This window comes from Rhipicephalus sanguineus, chromosome 10, assembly GCF_013339695.2.
Source record: "Rhipicephalus sanguineus isolate Rsan-2018 chromosome 10, BIME_Rsan_1.4, whole genome shotgun sequence".
In the NCBI taxonomy this organism is placed as follows: Eukaryota; Metazoa; Arthropoda; class Arachnida; order Ixodida; family Ixodidae; genus Rhipicephalus; species Rhipicephalus sanguineus.
Window position 1 is genome coordinate 82016225 of NC_051185.1, and position 27318 is coordinate 82043542.

The window sequence follows — 27318 nt, forward strand, 5'->3', positions numbered from 1 at the left end:
CTCCGTTGCGCTGTTGGTCTTTAATCTGGAGACGTGCAAGTATTCTGCCTTGTTCTGCGCGTTGAATGTGGGTGCGACGTCATTGTTCTCTTTTGTGACGAATGGGAACATGAAGTTAGGCGTCTTAGCGTCCTCGCTGCCGTAAACTAGGATAAATGGCGTCATACATGTATTCTGTGTATCCGTGTATACTTGTATCTAAATACGTCGTATGCAAGGACGTTATGCCAGGTTTTATTTCCTGCATCGGCATACATGGCAAGCATGTTCCCAGTGCCATTATTCAAGCGTTCCACGTGATTGTTAAATGCGAAGCATTTCTTAGCGAACCTCAGGCACTTTGGGCGTTTCTATCTACGTATCTATCTATCTATCTATCTATCTATCTATCTATCTATCTAGCCGCCTACGTCTGGGCGCTCTCCTGGTCGTCTCCATAACTTGTAATATACCAAAATTGGCACAGCAGGGGATCAGTGTATGACGAACACCATTCACTGGTCATGACATGAATAACGCAAAATACCTGTCGCGTACGTCATGAAACCCTTTCTCTCAGTCACGTGTGGCACATACCCGCATACCAGAGTTCATGTTATGCGGGTGTGTGCCACAGGTGATACAAAGTCTCAACCAACACAGTAACCGCGAACACACACATTGATACGCAAGGAAAGTGATAAAATTAATAATTGTTGGGATCCCAAAACCACGATATGATTATGAGAGACGCCGTAGCAAAGAGCTCCGGAAATTTTGACTATCTGGTATTCTTTAACGTGCACCGAGATCGCACAGTACACGGGCATCTAGCATTTTGCCTCCATCGAAATGCGACCACCGCGGCCGGGATCGAACCCACGACCTTCGGGTTAGCAGCCGAGCACCGTAACCGCTACACCACCGCGGCGGACGCAAGCAAAGTGAGGAAGCTGACGACATAACACCCCTGGAAGACGCTCAACTACCATGCACTCGTTCATGTGGTCCGCAACGTGAACCCCGTTGATTACGCAAAAAGCGGGGTCAATGCTTCCTACAATAAATCTGCTGAGAGAACCAGGCCTCTATCATTACCAGTGAATTAGACATTGATTTATCAAGACCCAACAACGCCTGGTCTTTATACTGCGTGAAAGGCGGCATGAATGTGAACAGGGCATCGAGAAACCTCGCTGCCACGCCCGAGGACAGGAGGCATCATAGATCATTTCATCCTAAGACGCACCCAGAATTTCCACCAGCTTTGCTATACCTCGCACTTCACTACACTTAGACCCATCGCAGCCGCGATCACAAGCGGATCCGATTAACAAGTCCGGTCCAGCTACTGGTGCTCACTGATCACGGTGATAATGACCTTCTTCAAGAACTGTCAAGAATCCCTTCTACACATACACACGGGTTCGTGAAACGTGCGTGCGTGTCCGTCATAACGGACAAGTATAAGCATAACTGTAACTGCGACTGTAACGTACGTGCAGTGCGCCTGCGCGTGCCACTCGGCTGTGTGTATATCTAGGGAAACATTCCTGAATGAAGCTTAGTTGTGAGTAACGGCTGTCTTGTGCATCTCTGTTCCTTCTTTGTCCTGTTGGGATTCGCGCTATCTAGTATTGAAGATTATAACCACTACATATCAACTTACCGCGTCCGGTGTTGGTAACACTCATGTTGGCATCGTCACGCAACAGTGAATAACTGGTTATGTAATACACATACTCTTCAACGCATGAGTGTGCGTATACCACTTCCACATTTGTCTAGAGTCATTCCGTAACGTTTCGCTCAATGTGAAAAATTACGCCAGTCACCATCACGCGCATGCTTCGCATGACATCGATTCCCACGGTACGTAGGATCTGCCGAATTTTTTTTTTTTCTGGGCTTGTCTGCAGCTGGTTTGATCAATAAAGTGATGCAGGATAGCTTGTGTCAGCTCCACCGTGACCGCCGTTACCCTCTCCGTGATAAGCACCTCTGGTGCACTTTGGCGCAAGAGTATGCACTGAACAACATATTTCGCGACCTCTTCTATGGTTCCATTACGTAGGGCTCACGCTTTGGCATCAATGGTCAGGTAGCCAGTTCCCTCAATGATTATTCTGTTCGGTCATTTTGGCTTTGCAAAGGCGCCAAGAAGATACATTCGAAACTGTCCGAAAGGCTTTGTTCGGGGTCGTATTCGGTTAAGCTGACCTGCTGGCCTGATCATTGGCTTCTTTCTTCGCTGGCACTCGCGGCAGGCCTTTACGTACCGTGCGACATCGATGGGCAATCGTAGTCAGTAGCGCTTGTTTTAGATTAGGGGGGGAGTACGGGCATATCCTAGGTGCCTAGGCGTTGGTTCGTGGTGGTGCACCGGAAGAATCTCTTCTCAAAGGCGAATTGGTCACTCACAACCATGAAAGGTCGTTTGTAAACGTAGTGGCAGAATCTCGTTCTCGCCTAGACAATTTCCAGGCACATCTCTTTAGTGTTTGAATAGTGACACATTTGACAGCGGGCGGCTAGCGCACGCTATCACTTTTTCGAACTTACAGTTTCTCTGAACAAGGACAGCGCCTATACCCGCTCTGCTTGCCTCAGTATGAATTCATTCGATTTTCGGTATGTTTTTTGCAGAAATAGAGCCGTTCGTTCGTTCGTTCATTCATTCATTCATTCATTCATTCATTCATTCATTCATTCAAATGAGAGCTTAAGCTTTGCTTTTGTCTTTTGCGAAGATGAGCATTTGTATTGATTTTTTACTCAAATTCACAAAAGAATACTTCAATGTAGTGATTAGAGTTCATGTGAGCAGGTAGTGTTGTGTTCTTAAAAGTATAAAAAATTACCCTTCCCTGTAAAAGGAGAAAACGCCAAACATACTTCTTGCGGGCTCGATCCTCACAACTCCACATGCCGTATTATTAGCCAGATATATCAATGTTTCTGTAAAGAAATATCGGTTTTGCATACCTGGAATATGTAACGAATACGACTTGTCATGTGTTGTACATATTTCAGCGGCACTGTTCTTACACCTAGATAAATGAGAACAAAGTATAATAATAAAAGCATTCAAAAACTAACACTGTATGAAAGATGTATCTTCCAGAGATCACCCATTGCATGACTTAGAACAATATTGAATCACTAAACATATTATTTTATCATCACAGCTCTATCTCTGCTAAATACTGTAGAACTGGTTTTGCCTTGCCAGCCACCACCTGTTTTATCGCAATAGCAATTATATGGGCGCTCTCCCCTGATTTCCCGGATATGTGTATGTTTTCATGTATAAATAAAAGCCACAAAGAAAAATAAATGAGAAGAAAACAATTTCCGAAGCGCGCCACCGGGATTTTAGCCTGCGACCGGTCGCTCCGCAGCGCGCCACTTTTTTTTCTTTATTGCCTTGTTGACTACAGGTCAAGATAGTGTAACAATCACACATCATACCCGTTTCATGTGCGTTAATGCATCAAACAAAGATATCACATCTTCACCGCAGTCAGTCGCCTTGTACACATCACGCACTTTGACAATTTGCACGAAATACTTATGAACAGAACAACTTTAACAACACAGTGTCTATAGCCTAACATGCTGCGCCATAGCGAATGCACACCCAATAAAAAGATAACATGCAAGTGCGGAGAAGAACATTCAAAGGCGAAAAGCGAATTGCGTGGGTATTCATCATCATCATCAGCCTGTCTACGCCCACTGCAGGGCAGAGGCCTCTCCCATGTTCGGCTAATCAACCCGGCCCTGTGCTTTCTGCTGCCACGTTATACCTGCAAACTTCTTAATCTCATCTACCAACCTAATCTTCTGTCTCCCCCTCACGTAATTGCCATCTCTTGGAATCCAGTCAGTTACCCTTAATGACCACCGGTTATCCTGCCGACGTGCTACGTGCCCGGCCCATATCCATTTCGTCTTCTTGATTTCAACTATGATATCCTTAACCCCCGTTTGTTCCCTGACCCACTCTGCTCTCTTCCTGTCTTTTAAGGTTACACTTATCATTTTCGTTTCCATCGCTCGCTGCGTCGTCCTCAGTTTAAGTTGAACCCTCTTTGTAAGTCTCCAGGTTTCTGCTCCGTAGGTAAGTACCGGTAAGATGCAGCTGTTATATACCTTCCTCTTGAGGGATAGTGGTAGACTACCATTCATGATTTGATAATGCTTACCGAATGAGCCCCATCCCATCCATATTCTGCTAGTTATTTCACTCTCACGGTTCGGCTCCGCGGTTACTACCTGTCCTAAGTAGACGTACTCCTTTACAACTTCCAGTGTCTCGCCACCTATCGCAAAGCGCTGTTCTCTGCGAAGAGTATTCCACATTACTTTAGTTTTATGCATATTAATTTTCAGACCTACTCTTCTACTTTCCGTATCCAGTACAGTAATCACGAGCTGTAATTCGTCTCCCGCGTTACTCATCAATGCAATGTCATCAGCGAATCGCAGGTTACTGAGATACTCTCCATTAACTCTTATCCCCAATTCTTCCCAATCAAGGGCCCTGAAAGTCTCCTGTAAACACGCGGTGAAGATCGTGTCTCCCTGCCGTACGCCCTTCTTTATTGGGGATTCTGGGTATTAAGAGGTAATTATTTCTTTAATGGGTCCTCTGCAATATGTCACAAAACAATATGCCATTATTACAATCAATGAAGACATGTTCAATAGTTTCAGGCGTATTACACAGGAAACACATAGTTCCCCATGATACATAAATTTCTCTGTCTTCCCGCCACGTATTCACTGCCAAGGTTCCTGGATGCAACTTGAAAGAAAAGGTCTTTACATTAGGCCGTATTCGCATATTTTTAACTCGTTTTAGAACGTCTTGGCCGAGTGCTTTTTTAAGCATTAACCGGCAAGCGGGTACATGTAATACATTCTGAATTAGATTCGTCATAAGGCTCTTTCTTTTCACGTGAGATAAGTAATCCATAGAAAACCTTGCCCTTTGTAAGCGATCAGACAACACAACTTCGTGGAAGAACAGCGACAAGGAGTGTCGTTCTCCCCTCTCTGACGATACAAAGAAGTCAGGTATGTAATATCATGCTTTGAATTAAACAACATAAAAAGGCATCTCTTTGATCCCCTATCAGCATGAAATGCGATGACACAAAGAAAGCCCTCCTTGCTTAACTAGACGAAACATATTAGTACTTTATGTGCACTTTCATGCAGAGCTCCAGCGGAATGTATCAAATATCCTGCTAATTGCTTTAATGTTTTACGCGTACAACTAAGTGCTTGCAAAATGTACATAATTCTAGCAGCCAGAAAAAAACGCTACATATTGCGGACCGAGAGGAAATCGATAATTCTCGGCCACCCCTTGCTTCAGCTGTCGCACGCAGTTCCTCTGCCTTGCGAAGCCAACACGATTCGCTGTCCAGTGATACCCCGAGATAACGGCTAGGTATCGTGAGCCACTGAATATTTCCAAAAGAAGTGGGCGTGAGGTCCCAGTTATATGCCACAAATCTACACATTTATCCTTATTCATCAAATTTCCACTTGTGTCGCAAAACCTTTCAGTGATCATCACTAATGAATTGACGCTCTCTCTATCAACAGCAAAAAGAGCAATATCGAAACACGCACGTCACATGCCTGTAACATAAACCCTTTAATTCCAGCGCTGCTAATAACGTTCCCACAGTTTAATTTTGAAAAATAAAGCAAAACGTAAAGGGCTTAATAGACACCCCTGGCGCACAGAGGAAAGCACTTGTATGCGCTGTGAAAGTTCTCCATTCACAATCAGATTTGCAGTTTACCTTTTGTATGCCATTCAAATACATTTACACAGTACCGAAACAATGCCAACTTATTCAATTAACATAAACAGAATATTGTGTGGCACCATGTCAAAAGCTTTGGCTAGACCTATTTTAACATGGCTACTTTAGGAAGTGCAATATCGCAATACTCCAAGATGCTCCTGGCGACGTGAATATTAGTAAATATGCTCTACCCTTAATGCCGCAGGTCTGATGCGGCCTAACCAACCTGTGTATAACTCCCTGCAACCTCCTCGCCAGCACGTCCATTAATACCTTTAATTCATGTTCGTCAAAGTTATTGGCCTGTACCCTGTCACTTTATGCAAGACATCTTTATCTTTTCCTGTTGGAATCAATACAGTGGGCGCACGATCGAACGATGGAGGCAAAGTCTCCCGATATGAAGACTTTGAAAATACCTCATGCATTGCTGCGGCTATATCTGACTTAACCGCTTCGTAAAAAGCGGCAATAATCCCATCTAGACCAGGTGACTTGCCCACGCTAAGATCTTCTATCGCCGTCTCAATTTCTCCTATAGGAATAGTCATTTCTATTAGTTTTGTTTCCTCGTCATTAAGTATCGATATTTCGGTCAAGAACTCATCTGCATAGTCCGGCTCATCTTGCTCACGATAAGAAAACAATTGTTGAGAGTAACTTTTGAAAGCTTTCATGATGTCATTATGTTCTCGCAATATCTTACCATTCATTTCTATTTCTAGTATTTCTTTACCTCGCGCGTATGCTTTTTCATCTGAGAAGGCTCGCTTTGGTGGGGCTTCACCCACGAGGTAGTTCTCGGCACTAGCACGAATAATTGCCCCTCTAATTTATTCTTTTCTAGACATTCAATTTTGTTTGTTGTTAACGACCTGTATTTGATGCGTCAATAATCCCGGGTTTTCTATTTCGATTTTCACCAAATGATCTAGCTCCAACCGGAGGTCGCGTTCCTGTTTTCCAGCTTGATACTGCATTGGCAGCCCTTCTCTATTTTCATCATTTTTATCATTTACTTAAATAATTCCCATCTTTCCGCCGTACTGCGTTTTCTATGATTAAAAATTTGTCGATTTCCATCGTGTTATGGCCGCGCCACCGGTTCTTTGAGGTACTAACGCAAGCTATTTCTATTGACCACTTAACGCTGGCAGCACGCAGAGCTCCGGGGTGCTTGTGCGTCTGCAGTATTTTCTGCAAAAATTCCTGAAGGGCGTGCTTTAAAGCAACGCTCCTATAGGGTGCCTCGATGCGCTCATTCCCTCCGCTCCGTTCAGGGTGGAGCAAGCGCGTCGTCTGCTACAGCGGTCGCCATTAATGATCCCAATCGTCAATACGCCTTCTGCCAGCGCGTGGATTCGCAGCCTTTTTCTCATTAGTAAAGGCACTTTGTGGTGGACTTGCCTTCGCAAACGCAAAATCATTCGCGGATCTTAATAGTTATAGGTGAACCATCACAACAAGTAATGGAATGCTTCGCACCTAAATGCGTTGCAGAACGTAATGACCCTTGCTGCCAGCGCGGCTGTTGGGCTGCTGCCTGCGGCTGAGTGGTGCACAGCTGTTGTGGATCACTAAGAGCTGCAGTCATCACTATTCACTTTTATACTTCGCGGGTGTATATGTCTGTATGGTTATTTTTTGTTTAATTGTATTGCGATAGCAATTATACGGACAGTGTCGGGCTGGTTTTTGCCGTCGCCGTCGCCGCCGTCATGCACCGTATATATATTGTGGGCATTTATTATGCACATCTTCTTCATGTGTACATTATCACCATCATAATGCATTTGGTTATGCATCCTCATCTTCGTCGTGTATCATCATCATCAGTGTGGGTTGATCGTGCCTGTTCGCTGCCGGGTCTTCGGGCCAAATAAACGTCTGCTCTACCAAGACCTCATACGTGGTGGAGGTTGCTTCTGGATCCGCCGTCCTCTACTCGTCCGCTCTTCCTCCTGGAGCTTCGCTCAGGTCGCCGTTTGCGCCAGCTGTCCAGCAATATGTCACACAGCACGAGCAGGTCGCTGCTGCTACCGTCCCCACTCTGGCACCGCAAGCCACGCCTTCACGCGTCGTAAACAGCCCCCAGCGCGAACCTCATCTCTTCGCTGGTCTGCGCGGAGAAGCCGTGGAGGACTGGCTGGACGATTTCGAGCGTGTCAATTCTGCTAATCGGTGGGACGACACGTACAACCTAACTCACGTCTCCTTCTACCTTACCGGTGTGGCGAAGACGTGGTTCTTCAACCACCTGATTGACATCCCCGACTGGGCTACCTTCAAAGAACAGCTGCGCCAAGTCTTTGGCACACCGGCCGTTCGGTCGGCTCTCGCCAAAAAAACCCTCGAGGCTCGGAAACATCTCGGCGAGTCGTACACGTCCTACATCGAGGATGTTCTTGCGCTCTGCCGACGTGTCAATCCATCAATGTCAGAGTCGGACAGGGCACGCCACATTCTCAAGGGCATTACAACTGTCGCATTCAATGCTCTTGCCATCAAGAATCCGGCTACCGTTGCTAAAGTTGTCACAACGTGTCAGCGCCTCGACGAACTCGAGTCTGTTCGCCTCCCACCGGACAGTGACGAAACACGTTCTACAACGGACGCAGACCTACGAGGCATGATAAGGGCACTGATACGTGACGAATTGCGATCCATGGGATTCTCAGTGCCTACACTATGTCCCAGTCAGCCTTCCGGCACGGCCTTGCGTGATGTCATCAGGGAGGAGCTAGCGTCCTTGACTCACTCGGCGCACATTCAACCCGCTGCTTCTCGCCTCCTACCAACATTCGCGCAAGTTGCTGCCACACCTCTAGGGAACGCCAACTCGACGTTGCAGCCATCAACATACGCGTCGGTTGCTGCCGCGCCCCCTGCGAGCTTCCCGTCACCGCCGGCTGAGCCCTCCTCTGCCCATCTGATTGCGCTATCACCCGGTGCCCCAAACCCTGCCTACTACCCGCCTTGGCGATCATCTCGCCCTACGTGCTACTATTGCGGCTATCGCGGCCACATCTCACGCTTTTGCCGCAAGCGCCAGCAAGACGAGCGTCGAGGATACGACATGTGCGAGCGTGACTTCCCCGGATAAGCCTTTTACCAAGGCCGCCGTTATTCGTCACCTCCACGTCGGTCACCATCTCCGCCCGCATCGAGTGAAGTGCGCAATAGTTATCGGCCAACCAGACGCCGTTCACCTTCGCCCTTCCGTCGCTCCTCGTCTCCGCTTCGGCCTGCCTCCCTCACCTCTGACCACCATCCGGAAAACTAAGCGATGCAGTTTTTGGAGGAAAAACTGCATTCACACACAAGACTCAAATTCCTCCAGTACGCCCTTGCAATATGATTTCTGTAATAGTTGAAGGAGTGCACGTCGATGCCTTGGTGGACACTGGTGCTACGTTTTCTGTTGTTCGTGCTGATTTGTGTGCCCGTCTCAGGAAAGTGATGACGCCTTACGATGGACCTACACTGGTTGCAGCCCAGGGGAACACAATTCGCCCGTCCGCTCTGTGCACTGCCCGCGTGCTAATCGATGACATTCTTCACCACATAGAGTTCGCTGACGATCAGTTTTCGCATGGCGCACCTACCGACTTTAAAGGGACTGTCTACCGCTAGGAAATATTTTCTGATTGTGGTGAAAATCAGATCGTTCGTCACATCGGTGGCAACGAGCATGCTTTTGCCCCACGCTGTGCTGTACCCGTGCTCTCACCAACTCATTTTAGGATGGGATTTTCTGTCGTCTGCTTCCGCGGCTATTTGTTGTGGCCAACGTGTCGTTCACCTTACCGACACAGACTACTCGCTCGGCGACGACATCTACAAGCCACTTCGCCTCGTCGCTGCTACAGATACCGAGCTGCCACCACGTGAACAGCGAATCGTAACGGTTGTGTCCAACGACGTCGACTCTGGTGACGTATTGGTCACCCCGTCACCCCGCTGCCTTAGTAAAGGCATAGCTCTTGCATCGGATGTCGTTCGCTTCCACAATGGTTCAGCTCTCGTCGCCGCCACGAACGCAACATCGGAAAAGATTTTACTTCCGCGGGGCACCACGGTAGCCTGCGTTGCCGATCCGGAGCCTGTATGCGTCGTGCCCTTACGCCTGTCTGCTCCAAAGGCCACTCTACTGCTGGTCGTACTTCTTCCTCCGCCCTTACAGCAGTCATCAGCAGTGACTTGACAGATTCGCAGAAGCAGCAGCTGGTTGCTTTGTTGAACAAGCACGCAACCTCTTTCGATGCCTATTCGTCCACCTTGGGCCAAACTACCGCTGCAGCACATCGCATTCAGACCGACGGAACATTTATTGTGCACCGCCGCTCGTACCGCGTGTCTCTAGCCGAGCAAAAAATCATCGACGAAAACGTAGCCGACATGCTGCAACGGGACATAATCCACCCCTATATTCAACCAGACCACAAAAACTGGGACGCGATTTTACCATTCGTCACTTTCGCCTATAATACAGCCATTCAGCGGACAACCGGCTATTCACCGTTTTACCTGGTTTACGGACGTTCCCCTACTTCCCTTCTGGACGTTTCTTTCTTTACCTCCAACGTAAATCCGTCGCCATCCTCTACCGAGGAATACGTTTCATGACTCTCCCAGTGCCGCCAGCGTGCTCGCCTGAATACCGAAGCCAGACAGCAAGACAGGAAGATTGTTTATGATGAAGCGCATCCTGCTGTCTCTTTCCGACCCGGTGACGAGGTACTGCTCTTGACGCCTCTTCGCACACTTGCTTTGTGTGAGAAGTTTCAGCCATGTTTTATCGGGCCGTACACAGTTCTGGAACAGACTTCACCTGTGAATTATGGCGTGACGCCACTTGTAACCCCAGCAGACCACCGTTACCGTACTACCGAGGTTGTCCACGTCTCCCGCATCAAGCCCTTCATACGACGTTCCTCCTCTCCTTGACCTGCAGCGGCCAGGCTGGCCGCTTTCACGTGGGGGGAATTAGTGTGGGCATTGATTATGCACATCTTCTTCATGTGTACATTATCACCATCATAATGCATTTGGTTATGCATCCTCATCTTCGTCGTGTATCATCATCATCAGTGTGGGTTGATCGTGCCTGTTCGCTGCCGGGTCTTCGGGCCAAATAAACGTCTGCCCTACCAAGACCTATATATATATATATATATATATATATATATATATATATATTGTAGCGATGTTGAAGCACAGAGACTAGTCAAACAAACGTATTTATTACGGGCGAACCTGTGCCCACAACTACGGTCGTAAAAACTGCGCCTCAGTCGAACACCATAGAGGTCATCCCCCGCCGTCTTCCTCTTTCTCTTCATCCGAAGTCCAGAGCGCGTGGCGCATGCGAGCCGTCTGCGACCAAGTGTGCGTGCCACGATGGTCCTTGCGCAGCAAAGACAATACGGCGCGCATGCGTGTCCTGTATGCGCGGGGATGGCCGCGTTATTTGAATGCGGCCAAGATGTCGCGGCATTATGCCTCTCCTCATACGCATCGTCCCGATGCGTCAGACAATAAAAGGATTCCTGGTGTGCCTCACTCGTTGTCGAATGATCTTTCATAGTAGGGCTTCATGCGGACCACGTGTACCACCTCCGTGGGATTGCGGCGTCTTGGGCTGCCTTGTCCAGGGGACTTGACTTCGTAAGTGACGTCGCTTACACGATGGAGTACTTCGTAAGGGCCGAAGTATCGGCTGAGAAGCTTTTCAGAGTCCACGGCGGCGCACTGTGGTCCATATCCACACTTTGTCACCGGGCTCATAAAGCGCTTCAGTACGTCGCTGGTTGTACCGACTGGAATCGACGCGCTGTTGGCGGCGTATTCTGTATCTTGCCATCTGTCGTGCTTCCTCGGCTCCTTGCAAGAAATCGTCTACCCAGGCAGCACACGACATCGGGCCGATATTGGTTTTACGGCGGCTGTGCGCGGCCCCACCTCGGGCCAGCATTGCCAGCCTGGCGCCGATATCGGCGGAGCCGTTGACTATTGCCGGCAAAATTGGGCCGATCTTGCCGCCTTTCAGCCGATGTTGGTCTTTCACCGGCAACATTGGGCCGAGTTATCCGGCCTCCTGCCGTCATCCCGCCGATATCGGCTTAGCCGATTTCTTTCACCGGCAACACTGGGCTGAGTTTGCCGGCGTTTTGCTGTTCTTCCGCCGATATCGGCTTAGCCGATGGCTTTCACCGGCAACATTGGGCCGAGTTAGCCGCCGTTTTGCCGTACCTTCGCCGACATCGGCCGAGCCGATGGTTTTCACCGGCAACATTGGGCCGAGCATGCCGTCATTCTGCCGTGCTTCAGCTGACATCGGCGGAGCCGATGGCTTATCGACGATGTTGGAACTTTCTTGTCTCCCTTCAGACAGTTATACATGCCCTGTTGAGAACGTCCTCCTGCGTCGCGGCGCTCCAAAACTCCTCGTCACCGACAGGGGTACGGCTTTTACGGCAGAGCTAACGCAAACCATCTTGAAATATAGCCACACAAGTCACCGACGGACATCACCCGCAGGCGAATGGTCTCACCGAGCGGCTAAATGAAACCCTCGCCGACATTCTGGCAATGTACTGTACGTCTAACACATGACATGGGACGCCATAATATCTTCCGCACATAACCTGAAGTTAACACGGCAGTGTAAGAAACGGCGCACATATGACGCCGTTCAAACTAGTTCACGGACGCCCCCCAACGACGCTGGACGCCGTGTTGCCGGCCGTCAGTGACGAGAATAACCTCGACGTTGCGCTCTACCTTTAGCCCGCTGAAGAAGCCCGGCAGCTCGCCCGCCTAGGATACAATCGTAATGCAATAGAGCGTTAGGCGCTTGAATATTTGTAGCTTAAGCTGTAGAATACCGCTACATGGATTGCTGTACTAGCACAAATAGCAAAGTTCAAATATTGTACCGTGCTAGCGCCGCACGTACGACTCGGTGCGCGAAGTATCGCCGACTGAATATCTTACATTCTCTTATGAGTTTCTGCTATGACAATGACTAACAACTATCACTAGCACAGTCACTTTTCTACCAAAAAAAGGTGGTCTTTAGAAGAATAACTGACTGAAATTAGATGGCCACTTCGTTGACCAGTTGTTCAACGCTATCAAAAATGTTGAAACGTTATAACACATACCATTAACCTCATGGGCCAAATTCGAAGTACTTCTGTTTCGTAAATGTTTTTGCCACTGGTCGGCCGACTTCGCTAATGTATCCAGCATCAAAATTCACCCAAACATTCCCGCACGAATGCTTTTAGAGGAAGAAGTTTTATGTGAATAATAATTCTGTGCATAAATCGAGCCTGTCATCATATTTATAGCGCTATATCCTTTCAGCCGCTGAATGTGTGGCGCCAGCGCTCATATACTATACGGACAGTTTCCAATCTCTGTGTTTACACATATTTACTCACGCGCGTGTTTGGGTGAAGCGTAACAAGCGCATTTGCTTCAGGGATGTCACATAATTTATGAAAATAGTAAAAAGCTCAGCAAGGCGTGTTGCTGAGCTAGTTGGTTCATTACTTGAGAAAAATAGGTATGGTGCAAGAAATACCGGGCGAAGTGAAGACACGTTTTGTCATTTGAATGTTTCAAAATCAACTAGCCCGCTGACCATCTTTAACGAACTGACAAACACGTGTTTGCCACGTGTTTGTCAGTTCGTATTTGCACTTCGTTGCCGTCCATTTTGTGACATACATATCTTTTTCAACTAAAAATCTCGCTCAACGATTGCTTCCCACGTGCTTTCAGAAACAGTCGCATAAAATTATTATTATGGCACGTGAAATACGATGAAAAATGCGGCTACAACGTGGTGTACGCAAAGTTTTCATGTAGCGACATGTGGCAACAAGTGGTGCACTGCAAATTCGACGAACGCGTTTCTCAAACGGCATGCCCATAGACATGTTGGGGGGATCGCACACCATTGTGGTAGGCTGAGCCGTGCTTTCAAGAAGGGAGAATTCGCATTTTTTTTGTCTTCTTCAACCTCTACACCCCCTCCCTCCCTTCCCCTCGTTCAGCGCCATTGTCGCGAAACTCGCTTGACCAGGCAGGGTAGGGTAGCTGTCCAGACGGTGGGACAATCGTAGCTGCGGGAGCAGGTTTTTTTCACTCTGACCAGCAGAATTCTTCAAGAAGTGCGGTGTGTGGACATGTGTGGTGGAAAGTCAAAATCGTGCACGAGACGGATACGCGGCAGCATTCCGGCATTGTTTTCGGCAGAGATCACCGCAGCGAGAAACCAGTGGCCCCCTGCTTCCATGTTGAACCAGTACTGTTACGTGTCATCAGATTTTTGTTCTTTTCTTATCGCGTATTCTCTATTGACCATCGTGTTTTGTGTATTCTGATATGGTGCGCTTGCATTTTTTATTCGCCCGTGTTTTTAGCGATCCAACGGGCACACGTGAGTGGTTTTTATGCACGATTCCTTTCTGTTACAATCTTACCTTTAGATTAGAAATGCGTGCGTGTCTATCTCGTTTAGATGTAGAGTTCATGGGATCTTGTGGTACCGCTCGCAATGTTTCTCGCGTCGCGCGCAGCAGTTTATCCATCTTTTTGGCGCTTAAGATATCACTGAAAAATTGCAATTCCCGCTTAAAGGATAACGCTAATTTAATTGCCAGTCATGTGTTGCGGAATGCCTACGTTCCTTGGTGAACTTAATAAACGTGGGGGGGGGGGGTGCTCCTCTGCTCGTAGTTAGCTCACGCGTATACACAATCTTCTATTCTAGTTGCCACTCTTAATCTCGCTTTTTCGGCAAGCCGCCTAACATTATCTTTCTTTTCTTCGGGTCCGTCTTTAATCCTACTTTAATGCTGCGTTCGTTTACACCTCAGAATTTTTTTCGTGATTCGGCACCGTCTTTACTGAAAAGCGCGATAACGTCCACAAAACGCAAGTAGCTAAGATATTCTTCGCTAATCCTTATTCCTATTTTTGCCCGTCCTAGTTCTTTCAATATTTATAGTGAATGTGCCGCGCATAACGTTGAGGAGATTGTAACTCTTCGCGTAGGCGTGCGCACAGTGGGGCAGGGGGGCGGCCGGCCCCCGTAGTCACCTAAGAAGAGGTGGGCGCAAGGTCTGCCAAACACATTGACTTAATAGGGAGGAGGGGGGCACCGCGATGAACCTTCCCCCCCCACACCCCCTCTGAAGGGGAACCCTGCTCACGCCTATGATTTTGCGCCTGATCCCATTCTCGATTAGGAGTGTCCTGCTTTTTTTGAGGAATACGGTGGCTGTGGGGTTGTTTTAGATGTTGGCTACGGTATCTATAGATGTTTAGATATTCCTTTATGGCATAATTATTCCGGAACTGCTGGCGTGTGTTCATATCTCTGAATAAATTTCTGTTTATCACCTTGCAAATGTGTTGCTCCTTAATTTCTCAGACGCATGCGTAGTTGGTGCAGCAGGCCTTTCATCAATTTAGTTGTGTTAGAGACAATATTGACTTTCGTTCTCGGCCTTGCACGGTTCGACAGAATTGTGAGTCTTAATCGCACACTAAGACATCAGTGGAGCAGTCGTTCTAATTAGGAAGCATTTTTCGAATGTGGCACCAACGGCAGTCGATGAATGTCGTTGGGCCGTGAATAGTCCATTTTAGCGCTGCTGACTTACAGTACAGTAACCACAGTAATACCGAACTGCCGTGGTCGGCACGCAACCATTTTACTTTTATAACACATGTATCAGCCTGCCTGATAAAGTTACTTTACGCATCGAGCAACTACCGCCGGTGTCTCCATATAAACGTGCCGACCACGACGGTACAGTACTACCGTACTTAACGCACGATAAGCCACCACTGCTAAAACATAATAACGGGTGTAAACGGTCACGCCGGCGGCTACCCGACGTCGGCGGGGCCGACACCGCGCCAGCATCGGCTAGCATACATAGGCCCAATGACGGCTTGCCATCATCGGCTGAATAACGGCAGGCCCGTCTCGGACCGACGCTGGCTAGCCCACGTCGGCCCGAAGCCGGCAAGCCCGCATCGGCCCAAAGGCGGCTAGCCGACGTCGGGCCGATGCGGGTGAAAGTAGCGCGAGCGTGATTTGCCGACGTGGGGCCAATATTGCTGCCGTCATTTGCCGACGTTGGGCCGAGATCGGTCCAATGGCGGCGTGCTGCCTGGGTAGGTCAGCTGGATAGCTGCTTTCGTCATCTAGTGGCAACATGGCATCCAATGGAGTAGTTACTCTTCGGCCGAATACAAGTTCGAATGGCGCAACTCGAGTTGTTTCTTGAACGGCTGTATTATATGCGAAGGTTACGTAGGGCAATATTTCATCCCACAGTATATGTTGAACATCATACATTGAAAGCATGTCAGTTAGAGTTCTGTTCAGGCGTTCCGTTAATCCATTTGTTTGAGGGTGGTATGCCGTAGCTCTTCTATGATCTGTATGTGTCATTCGCGTCAGACATTTCATGAAGTCTCCAGTAAAAAGCTGTTCCACGATCCGTAATAACTGCGATGGTCGCACCATGCCTGAGGACTATGTTGTTGACGAAGAACTTGGCAACTTCGAGAGCTGTTGCATTGTACAGAGAATCAGTCTCAGCGTAACGGGTCAGATAGTCTGTGGCCACAACGATCCACTGCTTGCCTGTAGATAATGTCGGAAAAGGTTCTAAGAGATCCATCCCGACTTGTTGGAATGGGGCATCCGGCGGGTCGATTGGCTGGAGAAGGCCTGCTGCCTTTGACATTCACGACAAGTTTTTACGTAGTGCCGCACTGATGCTATCAACTTAGGCCAATAGTATTTCCGACGAATTCTGGCGAATGTACGGCTCACACCCATATGTCCAGATGTCGGTTCGTCGTGACATGCGTGCAGAATTTCTTCTCGCATAGCTGTAGGTACGACCAGTGAAAACGTTTCGTCGTTGGGCTCGAAGTTCCTCTTGTAAAGGACACTTCCTCGAAGGCAGAACGAACGGAGACTTCTGGAGAAAATGCGCGGGACTTGAACGTCGAGTAACTGGAGGCGTTGTATAAGCGACAGCAAATCTGGGTCATCTCGTTGTTGTTGAGCGAGTTCCGATGCGTCGACGATGCCTAGGAACGGGAAGTCTTCGTCCTCTGGCACATTTGTGTCGAATGGTGCGCGTGACAGGCAGTCGGCATCGCTGTGTTTTCTCCCGGATTTGTAGACCACAGTAATATCATACTCCTGCAGCCCAAGGCTCCATCTTGCTAGTCTGCCTGACGGATCCTTGAGATTTGGCAGCCAGCACAGGGAATGATGGTTACTGAGTGCTCTGAATGGTCTACCATAGAGATAAGGTCGAAATTTACTTATTGCCCTGATGACCGCGAGACACTCTTTTTCGGTAGCAGAGTAGTTTGTCTCAGCTTTCGAGGGCTTGCGGCTGGCATAGGCTAACACTTTCTCTTGACCGTTTTGGCACTGGACTAGGACGGCGCCGAGGCAGACATTACTCGCATCGGTATGAAATTCAGTGTCCGCTGTCTCATCGAAATGGGCAAGGATTGGAGAAGCTTGTAGGCGTTTCCTTAACTCGTCAAAGGCTTCCTGTTGTCCGATTTCCCACATAAAGGGCACGTCGTCTCTTGTTAGATTTGTACGAGGTTCGGCAGTCTTGGAAAAGTTTTCCACAAATCGCCTATGGGAAACGTGCGGCACCTACAGGTGGCGCGACAATGCAGTGCGCCAGCGCGCCGTCAGCGCCGCGAGTGGCCACTCAGTTGTCAAGTGTCGTGCTACGAAATCTCGTCTCTCCTGCTGCGCCCGCGTTTTGTGGACGTGCGTGTGCGCGACGGCGACTGGTGTTATAAAGTGCGCAGCAGGCACGTTTGCAGTGTTATGCCGCAGCAGGCACGTTTTCGACGTGACGGAAGAGAGCACGGTCGGACAGAGTATTCTAAAAGGGAGATGCGTGCAACAGGCCAACGTGAAGCAGGAAGCATATGCCGTCATCATCGAGCTTTGTGCACGCTTTTTGATCATTTTACCTGCTTATTACTCAGTAAACGATGGCATTAACGTCAAACCTGTGCTGTAGCGAGATGTTGTCTTGAGGGCAACCGAATGCGATCGGCGCAAGTAGTACGTACGATCGCCTCCCGTGTTGCATTTAGTGATGCCGTAACAATTGTGCGAAGCTTTCTATACTGCAGTTCCGTTTGTGGACGTTGCTCGGGCTGCATGAGTGCTTGGGTAAATCTGTTACGTGTCATCTTTGTAAGCGATATCTTAGCCGTCACGTAGCATAAAAACAGCGTGGCGCGGCACCCCTTGCATGCGCAGCGCTATCAAGGGGCAAATGTAATACAGGTGTAATAAAACTTAAAATTCGCGCGGTCCCCGATGCATTGTGCCACGCATCCGGCTCTTGTTTCTTACTGTTCCCGTTTATGAACTGCGCTGTCTGCTTATACGTAGGGCGTACTAATAACATTTTTTACCTGCAAATGAGCCTGACTGAATGATGCTCGCCTTTATGTGCCTATGAAATTGTCTGAACTGCGGTCCACGTAACAATAACGCACGTACAGCTAAGCGACGGCGTCCAGTAATTTGGCAATATGGTCATCGCCACGAACTGTTGTTCTGGTGCACGTAACTTTAAGTGCACGCGCTCTGTGATATGCATGTGTACTTTTCAGCATTAATTACTTTAGACTATCAACACCAAAAACACGCTTTTTCAATTGCACCGCCCAGAGGCCGGGTGTACCTTGAGTAATCTCTTTTCCAGCTTGATGCTTACTATAGGCTGGTCACCAGAGCTCACTGCAACTGTAGGGGTGGTATTGAAGGCCACTGCAAGCATGCAGCAGCAGTTGTAGCTTTTGTCAACAGTGAAGAGTCAGCGAAAAAACAGCAGGAGCGTACGAAGGAGAAGATGGATCCGTCGATGACATTCTGCCAACAAAATGTACACTGCAGACCCGAAACCATTTTGCCGGCTGCCACTCGGTTCTGTTTGCACACTGTAAAAATACCGGTTCACTTGTGTGGAGCGTAAATTCACAGCGAACTAGCTACAACGTGTACTTCATGACCATGCACAGGATCACTTACTTCACACGCCGTACGCTGCGAATCCACCGTTCCCGCTGGTCTATAGGAGGCTTTCTCGCCCCGGAAAACGGAAGAAATTTGTTCCAGGAGGGCATTTCTTATATCTATTAGCGCAGTTGACGACGCAGCAACTCATGCGCGACATTGCAAAACTCCTCCAACGGCGTGACACGGCTCGGCGCGTGGAGCGGCTGCTGCACGTAGCACGCCAATTCGTTTCGTTCACTCCCGCATAGCGGCGCCACCAGCTCAGTGCACGTTCCCCATAGAACCTTTTCGAAAAAGGGCGCCCCTAGCGCCGGGCACACAAACTACAGTCTGCCGCCATTGTGAGGGCACCGCAGCAGACGACGAAGGCTTCGGCAACGTGCCAGCGCGTGACATTCCAGAAACGCCGAATCGTGAACTGTCATCAACGTTTTTCGTAGAGATGGCGTGCTGCAATGGTGCAGACGTGCTGCGTTCCCATGTGCCACCATCGAGGATATCGCGACGAGAACAGCGATAAGGTACGCAATAAAGCTTGAACAACACACGCACGTGCTCTCTCCGTACGTGATGTCAAACGCACGTGCAGAAGGGTGCCGTTTTTTAAACGCGCTACAGAAACGGACGTGCTTATTTCACAGCGCCATGTGTAGCCTTGTATTTACGAATGAATAGTCTTCTCACGAGTGCCTGCATGCGGTGAATTGCGATAGATTGTTTGTGCAGAAATACTGCGAGGGTTCGTAAGGCCAGCCAGAAAAATAAAAATAAAGTTGCGTACCGCTCATTCAGTAGCCACAGTACACGCATATTGTAAGCCACGTGCCAACATTTTTAGTACAGACAAACAGAGGCGTAGGCAGCAATTTCTTTCGGGGGGGGGGGGGGGGCGGCACCACTTTGATCTGGAGTGGGGGCCGGACAGCCAGATGTGGTCGAGTGTCATTTTGTGCTTTGTGTGCCATGGCAAAAAAAAAAAGAATTCGGGGGGGGGCACGGGCCCGGTGTGCGCCCCCCCCCCTCCCATGGCAACGCCACTGTATACAAATATACCCAACGCGTGGCGTCCGGAAAATAGTTGCCTGGTGTGGTTTGCGGCAGACAGGATTTTCACCGGTTCCGCGACAGTGACGTCCTTCCTTTCCTTCGGTAAGAAGTTTGTAGCTTCGGCGAGCCTTTTTTTCCCGGTCCGGGCACGCACGCGAGTTGGCTGTGGTCACGGTCCCGCAACCGCGGCAGTCGAGCCAAACTGCTCGTCCAACCCGTTGAAGGGTACAAAATGTTGTTCATTATGCATCCGAAGCACCTCAGAAAGACCAACGGAGAGTACTAAGAACTCGTTCAAGCACACAAACGGTGAGATTTCAGCGGACGACACGGAGAACTAGCCGCCAACACAAACATCACAGCACTCACGCATTTGACGGCTCGCTTTCCGTGCCCTCACGATGGCGCTGGCTATCCCACGCTCCTTTGCGAAGCGAAACTGACGAAAAGCACACCGTCAGGTGGCGTATTTATGAAAAGGGTCTATAGTACGCGAATAAACCTAAAAAAAGACGTACTGATTTTTTGTCTCTGGGTGTCGGAAACCTCGCCACAGCAGCCGTTTTTTCGGGATCTGGACGAACGCCTTCGGAACTAACGACGTGTCCAAGGAATCGCAGCTCTTCAAAGCCGAAGTGGCATTTTTCTGGTTTAATTGTCAACTCTGCTGAGCGGATGGCTTCCAATATTATGCGCAGTCGCTCTAGATGCTGGTCAAATGTTGCGGAAAACACGACAACATCATCCAAATACACCAAACATGACTGCCATTTCAATCCCGCGAGGACAGCGTCCATCATTTTTTGAAACGTCGCTGGCGCGGTACACAGGCCCAATGGGAGTGGTTTAAATTCGTAGAGGCCGTCTGGGGTTACGAATGCCGTCTTTTCACGGTCCCGCTCATCCACCTCTATCTGCCAATATCCGCTCTTGAGATCCAGGGAGGAGAAAAATTTTGCACATCGCAGCCGATCTAGCGTATCATCGATACGCGGCAGAGGGTATACATCCCGTTTAGTTACGCTGTTCAGTTTTTGACAGTCGACACAGAATCGAAGTGTGTTGTCTTTCTTCTTAACAAGCACTACGGGAGACGCCCATGGGCTGTTGGAAGTCTGGATGACGTCATCTGAAAGCGTCTCCTCGACTTGCTTCTTGATGATTTCTCTTTCCTTTTGTGACACTCGATATGGGTGCTGGTATATCGGTCTCGTAGCATCTTCTGTTATAATCCTGTGCTTCGCAATAGGTGTGCGTCGCACCTTCGAGGAAGTGGAGAAACAGTCAGAGAATTCCTGTATATGGGCGTATATCCGTTTCTTTGGAATTTCTGGGAGGTTATGGTTGACGGTAACTGATGTGTCGACGTTGCAGGTCCCTGGTAGAGCGGTTGGCATTGTTGTTAAGCTGCATAGTTCAGTCGCCATGCAGAACTCGTGGAAATAGGCGATAGCCGTACCTTGGGCGATGTGCTGACATTCGTTCCCGAAATTAGTAAGTAGGACATCTGCGCGGCCATTGGTTAAGTGTACCAGACCCCGAGCCACACAAATTCCTTTGTTCAGAAACAGCCCTACGTTTCCATCCGCTATTCCTTCGCGGTCGTGAAATGCCTCATTCTCCACAAGCACCTTTACACTGCAACGTGGCGGCACAGTGACGTCATCATCAACAACGCGCAGAGCAGTAAGGCGTCGCTCCACCGATTCCTCCGCAGACATAGCTTGCTCGGTCGAAAATGACACACTGGACCTACGCAGGTTAATTATGGCGCCGTTAGCTTGCAGAAAATCCATTCCTAATATGAGCTCCCTTGAACATTCCGACACTACAATGAAGTCGGCAACGTAAGCAAAGCCTCTTATTTCGAGCCTTGCGGTGCATCTGCCAAGGGGCGTAATAACGTGACCACCTGCTGTCCGTATCTGCGATCCACTCCATTTCGTCACAACTTCTTTAGTTTCTTTGCCATTTTGTGACTTATTACCGAATAATCAGCGCCGGTGTCAACTAAGGCGTTCAGCTCGCATCCGTCTATTTTCAACCGCAAATCTGAAGTAATCTTTGCACTGCTACTGTTATCTGCTGGAAACATAGCCTCGTCACTCTGGAACCATGATGGAGGATCTTTGTAACTGTGGTTATCAGCGGCCTCACCTCTACAGGTCGCTTGCTTCAGTTTTCCGGGTGTGGGCTTGGAGAACGACGCCCAGGCAGTCTGGGAGATGTACGTGGGCTGAGTGAACGGTAGCGCATGGGCGACGGTGATCTTGGCTAATGTTGGCGTCGAGCAAGTGGACTCTGGCGCGTGAACAGGTACTCTTCTATCTCTGCTGGTCGTTCACCGTTTCGAGGACATGGTGCATGCAAGGGAAAGCCCCTTAATCCAGCCTGTCGGTAAGGACAGAACCTATACAGGTGACCTGCTTCTCCGCAATGGAAGCACAAAGGCCTACGCTCGTGGTCACGCCAGACGTCACTTTTCCGGGGCCTTTGCTCCCCATAGCGAGCAGACGGCTTTTGTCGTGCTGGAGGCATGTAGGTAGGCGCTGGTTCAGGCGGACGAGGTGCGTTGCGTACTGCGGGTGGGTAAGGAGTTGCCATCGCAACTTCTGCATTGCTGTATTCCATGGGTTGCCTGAGTACCTCGGAGTACGTTGGGGAGCGTCGAATTGGCTGCGGCGCACGTTCCGGCTCCCGTATGACCTGCCTCAGTTCGTCCCGCACAACGTCGACGACTGATAACGCAGCTGTAGTCTGAGGTGTTTGCAACTTACTCAGCTCTTCCCTGATCACTGATCTGATGAGCTCTCACAGGGCTTCGATGTCGTTCCGCAGGCTTCCGGAGAAGACATGTGCAGGTGCACAGTTTATCTCCCGGTTGTACTGCCGAGCCCGCTGCTCCAGCGTTCTTTCGATGGCCGTCGCCTCCGAATAGAACTCAGCAACTGTGTGAGGTGGGTTGCGGACGAGAACAGCGAATAGCTCTTGCTTCACTCCACGCATAAGATGGCGTAGCTTCTTGTCTTCGCTCATGTTCGTATCCGCACGCTTGAATAGGCGGGTCATGTCCTCGATGTACATTGCCACACTCTCGTTTGTGAGCTGGTTCCTCGTTTGAAGAGCAGCCTCCGCCTTTTCCTTGCGGTCTGTGCTGGCGTATGTAGATAACACTTGCCGACGAAATTCCTTCCACGTAGAAAAAGAGGACCCATGGTGCTCAAACCATGTTTTTGCAAAGTCTTCTAAAGCAAAGTATACACGACGAAGCTTCTCCCTCTCGTCCCATCCATTCAAGTTCGCCACTCTCTCGAAGAGGTCTAACCAGTCCTCCACGTCTTCGAACGAGTCGCTATGGAATACTGGCGGCTTGTGAAGTTGATTGACGACCACTTGTGACGGTGTCGCCTGACTAGTCATAGTGGTGGCGTCCGTCGTCTGAGTTCCCCTTGGCGTGAAGTGAAGAGGACTGAACTCAGGCGAGTCACCTCGAAGACGACGGCTGGCCCTCTGGTGCACAGGTGTCAGCTCCACGCGATCGACTCGCTGTTGGTCGGAGCTAAGCTCTCTTGCGTTGGTGGGGCTTAAAAGTATATGCGCCTTCATAAAAACAACTGTTTATTTTGTCTACGTTTCGACGGGAGCCCCGTCTTCTTCAGGACATAACAATATTTACAGCGTGTGTGTGTCCTCTTATAGCATGTTGAGAGTGGAAGAGAGAGGACAGAAAGGAAGGGCAATAACGGAGAAAAAAAGAAAGGGGGGGGAACCACGACAACAACAACAACAACAACAACAACGATAACAGCAATACAAAAAAAAGAAAAAAGCAAAGAAAAGTCTGGAAGGTCAGTAAGAAGTGTTTTGCTTGTCGCGGACATTGTGTTCGTTTAGGTAGCGACAACAATAGAGCCTCTGCGCACCCATCTTCCCCCAAACGGGCAATGTAATGACCACGCGCATCTAGTGTGGCCCCTTCCGGTGTGGGGCCACGGGTGGCGTTTTTGACGTCCTTCTTCGTCGTTTACCGCGTTAACGTAATTGGTGGGGTGGACAATGAGGGCTTTCAGCGTATGCTTTTCCGTGTCGGCCTGGGTGTAAGACCCGAAGTGGCCGGTAGTGTTGTCGCGTCGTCAATATTTATTAAGCGCATCGGCTCTTTTTGGAAGAGGAAAAGATGTAGAAAAAGGTAAGGGTTGTAAAGGAAAAAGACCGACTAAAAGCTTGTTCGTGTAATGGCAGTTTAAGTGCAGTGCTGTACACAACACTGTACGACGTCCGGGACCACTTATCTGTGCATGCCGGCTGTGACTGAAGTGGCAGATGAATCCTGGTTAGTGAGATGCATAAGCTCAAGGCTGCTCCGAGGAGCGCTATCAATCAAAACATTGTTATGCTCGTACTGGGCGGCAAAGGGCCGGGGACTGATTAGAGATTGGCGTTTGCGCTTTTTAATGATCGTAATGCGGAGAGGGTTCCCGGGTGTTCATTGATTCCACTTTTTATCGTGTCGAATTTGTATATAAAGTATGATTCACGTTGCTCCCTTTCTCTGGTTGTTCGAAAATTGTTTTCCAAGAGTGTAACCTTGATACCCTCGAAACTGTGATCTTTCAATGCGACATGTTTAGAAAGTGGAAGGCCAGGCAGGGAACGTACATGTGACCGATGGTTGTTGAACCTAATTCTAAAAGGCGTGTCTGTCTGGCCTACGTATTGCATGTTACATACCCCACATTCCAAAAGGTATATCACGTTGTTTGAGTCGCGGTCAAGTGCACCACTTATTTTGTGCTTAAAATTTGAGTGTGTGCTTTCCGCCACGGTTGTTGTCTGCATGTGCTTGCATACTTTGCATCTTCCTTTTCCGCAAGGGCGACACCCGATTTGGGGCTTTGTGCCTATCTTTGAATTTATTAAATGATCCCTGATACTTCTTGGCCGCCTGTATACCACACCCGGAGGAGAAGTGAAAATTTTGGATAGTCGCTTGCTCTGTTCCAATATGTTAAAGTGTTTTTTTAAGATCTTATTAATGTTGGGTGGGTTGTTTGTGAAAGTTAATACAAGATTTTTCTTGCGCTGCTGATCGGTATCTTTTTGTTGGTGTATGGCGGTCCAGATTTGCCGCTTTTTTGATCGCGTCATCAATGATAGCTGGTGGGTATTCTTGATGGAGGAGTACCTCGCGCATACGTGCGGTGTTTTTTTGGAAATCCTCAGAGCGAGAGCAGATTCTTTTGAATCTGTTTGCTTGGGAATAGGGAATACTGGTCTTGCAGTGGCGCGGGTGGCAGCTTTTGAAGTGCAGGTACCGTTGCCTGTCCGTAGGTTTTCTGTATACACTAGTGACTAACGCGCCATCCTCTGTTCGAATGTGTACATCCAGGAAGCTTATTTCAGTGTTAGAGTAGGAGTACGTAAAAGAGATGCTGGGGTGTGCTTGGTTAAAGGCATGTATGAACTCCTCGGTGCAGCCTTGAGCTTACGCATCTCACTAACCAGGATTCATCTGCCACTTAATTCACAGCCGGCATGCACGGATAAGTGGTCCCGGACGTCGTACAGTGTTGTGTACAGCACTGCACTTAAACTGCCATTACACGAACAAGCTTTTAGTCGGTCTTTTTCCTTTACAACCCTTACCTTTTTCTACATCTTTTCCTCTTCCAAAAAGAGCCGATGCGCTTAATAAATATTCACGACGCGACAACACTACCGGCCACTTCGGGTCTTACACCCAGGCCGACACGGAAAAGCATACGCTGAAAGCCCTCACTGTCCACCCCACCAATTACTTTAACGCGGTAAACGACGAAGAAGGACGTCAAAAACGCCACCGGTGGCCCCACACCGGAAGGGGCCACACTAGATGCGCGGGGTCATTACATTGCCCGTTTGGGGGAAGATGGGTGCGCAGAGGCTCTGTTGTTGTCGCTACCTAAACGAACACAATGTCCGCGACAAGCAAAACACTTCTTACTGACCTTCCGGACTTTTCTTTGCTTTTTTCTTTTTTTTGTATTGCTGTTATTGTTGTTGTTGTTGTTTTCGTGGTCCCCCCCCCTTTTTTTTTTCTCCGTTATTTCCCTTCCTTTCTGTTCTCTCCCTTCCACTCTCAACATGCTATAAGAGGACACACACACGCTGTAAATATGTTATGTCCGAAACGTAGACAAAATAAACAGTTGTTTTTATGAAGGCGCATATACTTTTATACTTATAACCTTGCGGCAACCGAAGTTACTCTTCCGTATTTAAGCCTTATATATATATATATATATATATATATATATATATATATATATATATATATTTAAGTCCCAAAGAAAAATAATTTAGAAAAATGCTTCCGAAGTGCGAAATCGAACCAGCGACCTCTCGCTGCGCAGCGCTTGGCGCTAACCACTACGCCACAAAGCGCAGATCCTTGAGGTAGCTAACGGCGAGCGTTATATACACACCCTTTACCGCGGTCAGGACCCAGAAACGGCATGCGCTTATAAGCGTTTCTTCATTACCAGCGAGATGGCGAGATGCGCGCAACGGGTACATTTAAAAGTCGTCGGCCAGCTCGCTTGCTTGTTCTAATATGTGCGCAGGGAGAACCTTGCCCTTCCGCTGTCAGCGCGCGCGGTAGTTGCTGCCGGGGGGTAGATGTTTCTGCAGCGTAGCAGAGCGTCCATCACGGGCCGCTTTTCTTTTTATCGCATTCATTGCTTCGCTCTTGCGGTGAAACTGTGACTTTCTTAAGGCACGAAAGGTTAGCTTTATAGAGGAAAGTTGGAGATGCGAAACATCGTCTATTAGAAATCAGTAGAAGGGTATGATTCCCGGGACTGTCATAGCGAAAAGCGGTGCAGTAATGCGCCTGCCATTAAGGCGCATAATATGTGCTTTTACGTACGTCTGAAATTATTCCAGGTCGATTTCTAGAAGGTCGACACGTAGTAATAAGAAGCGTAGTATAAATGTGTCCGTCTTTCTTAATTTGAGCGAGCAACGCACCTAGTGAAGCGAACGAATCAGCGAAATATAAAAATGTGAAGACAGCGGCCGCAGATTTTACGGTGAGATTAGATATCTAGTGAAAATAAACCTAAATGAACTATATTAGAGCACAACATTTCCGTTTCATTCCCTAATTACGGGCTCACTCAGGCAGGTTCTGGTGTATGCCTGCTAACTCCGCTACTAGCTAGCATGAACTAGTGACATTGAACCACATGGGAAGTCAGCTTGAATATAACTACGCTTATGCAAATTACGTTTTGTACAGCTGTAGGCAGGCGGTCGTATGGTCTTACTGCCGCAATTGCAGGGTAGCACTGAGTGCACAGTAAGCGCCAAGGTTCA

General features: G+C 48.7%; 1 protein-coding gene across 2 annotated transcripts in view; it reads right to left on the minus strand.

Annotated features, from left to right (window-relative positions):
• LOC119372164 (uncharacterized) overlaps positions 1-27318 on the minus strand; it is a 60473-nt gene that overhangs the window by 11971 nt on the left and 21184 nt on the right. Inside the window, exon 4 of one of the 2 annotated variants that reach the window (XM_037642627.2) lies at positions 2875-2937. The exons of the other annotated variant lie outside the window; for it this stretch is intronic. Coding sequence (XP_037498555.1) covers positions 2875-2937 — 63 coding nt within the window. The remainder of the gene's footprint in view (positions 1-2874; positions 2938-27318) is intronic. 2 annotated transcript variants of the gene reach the window in all.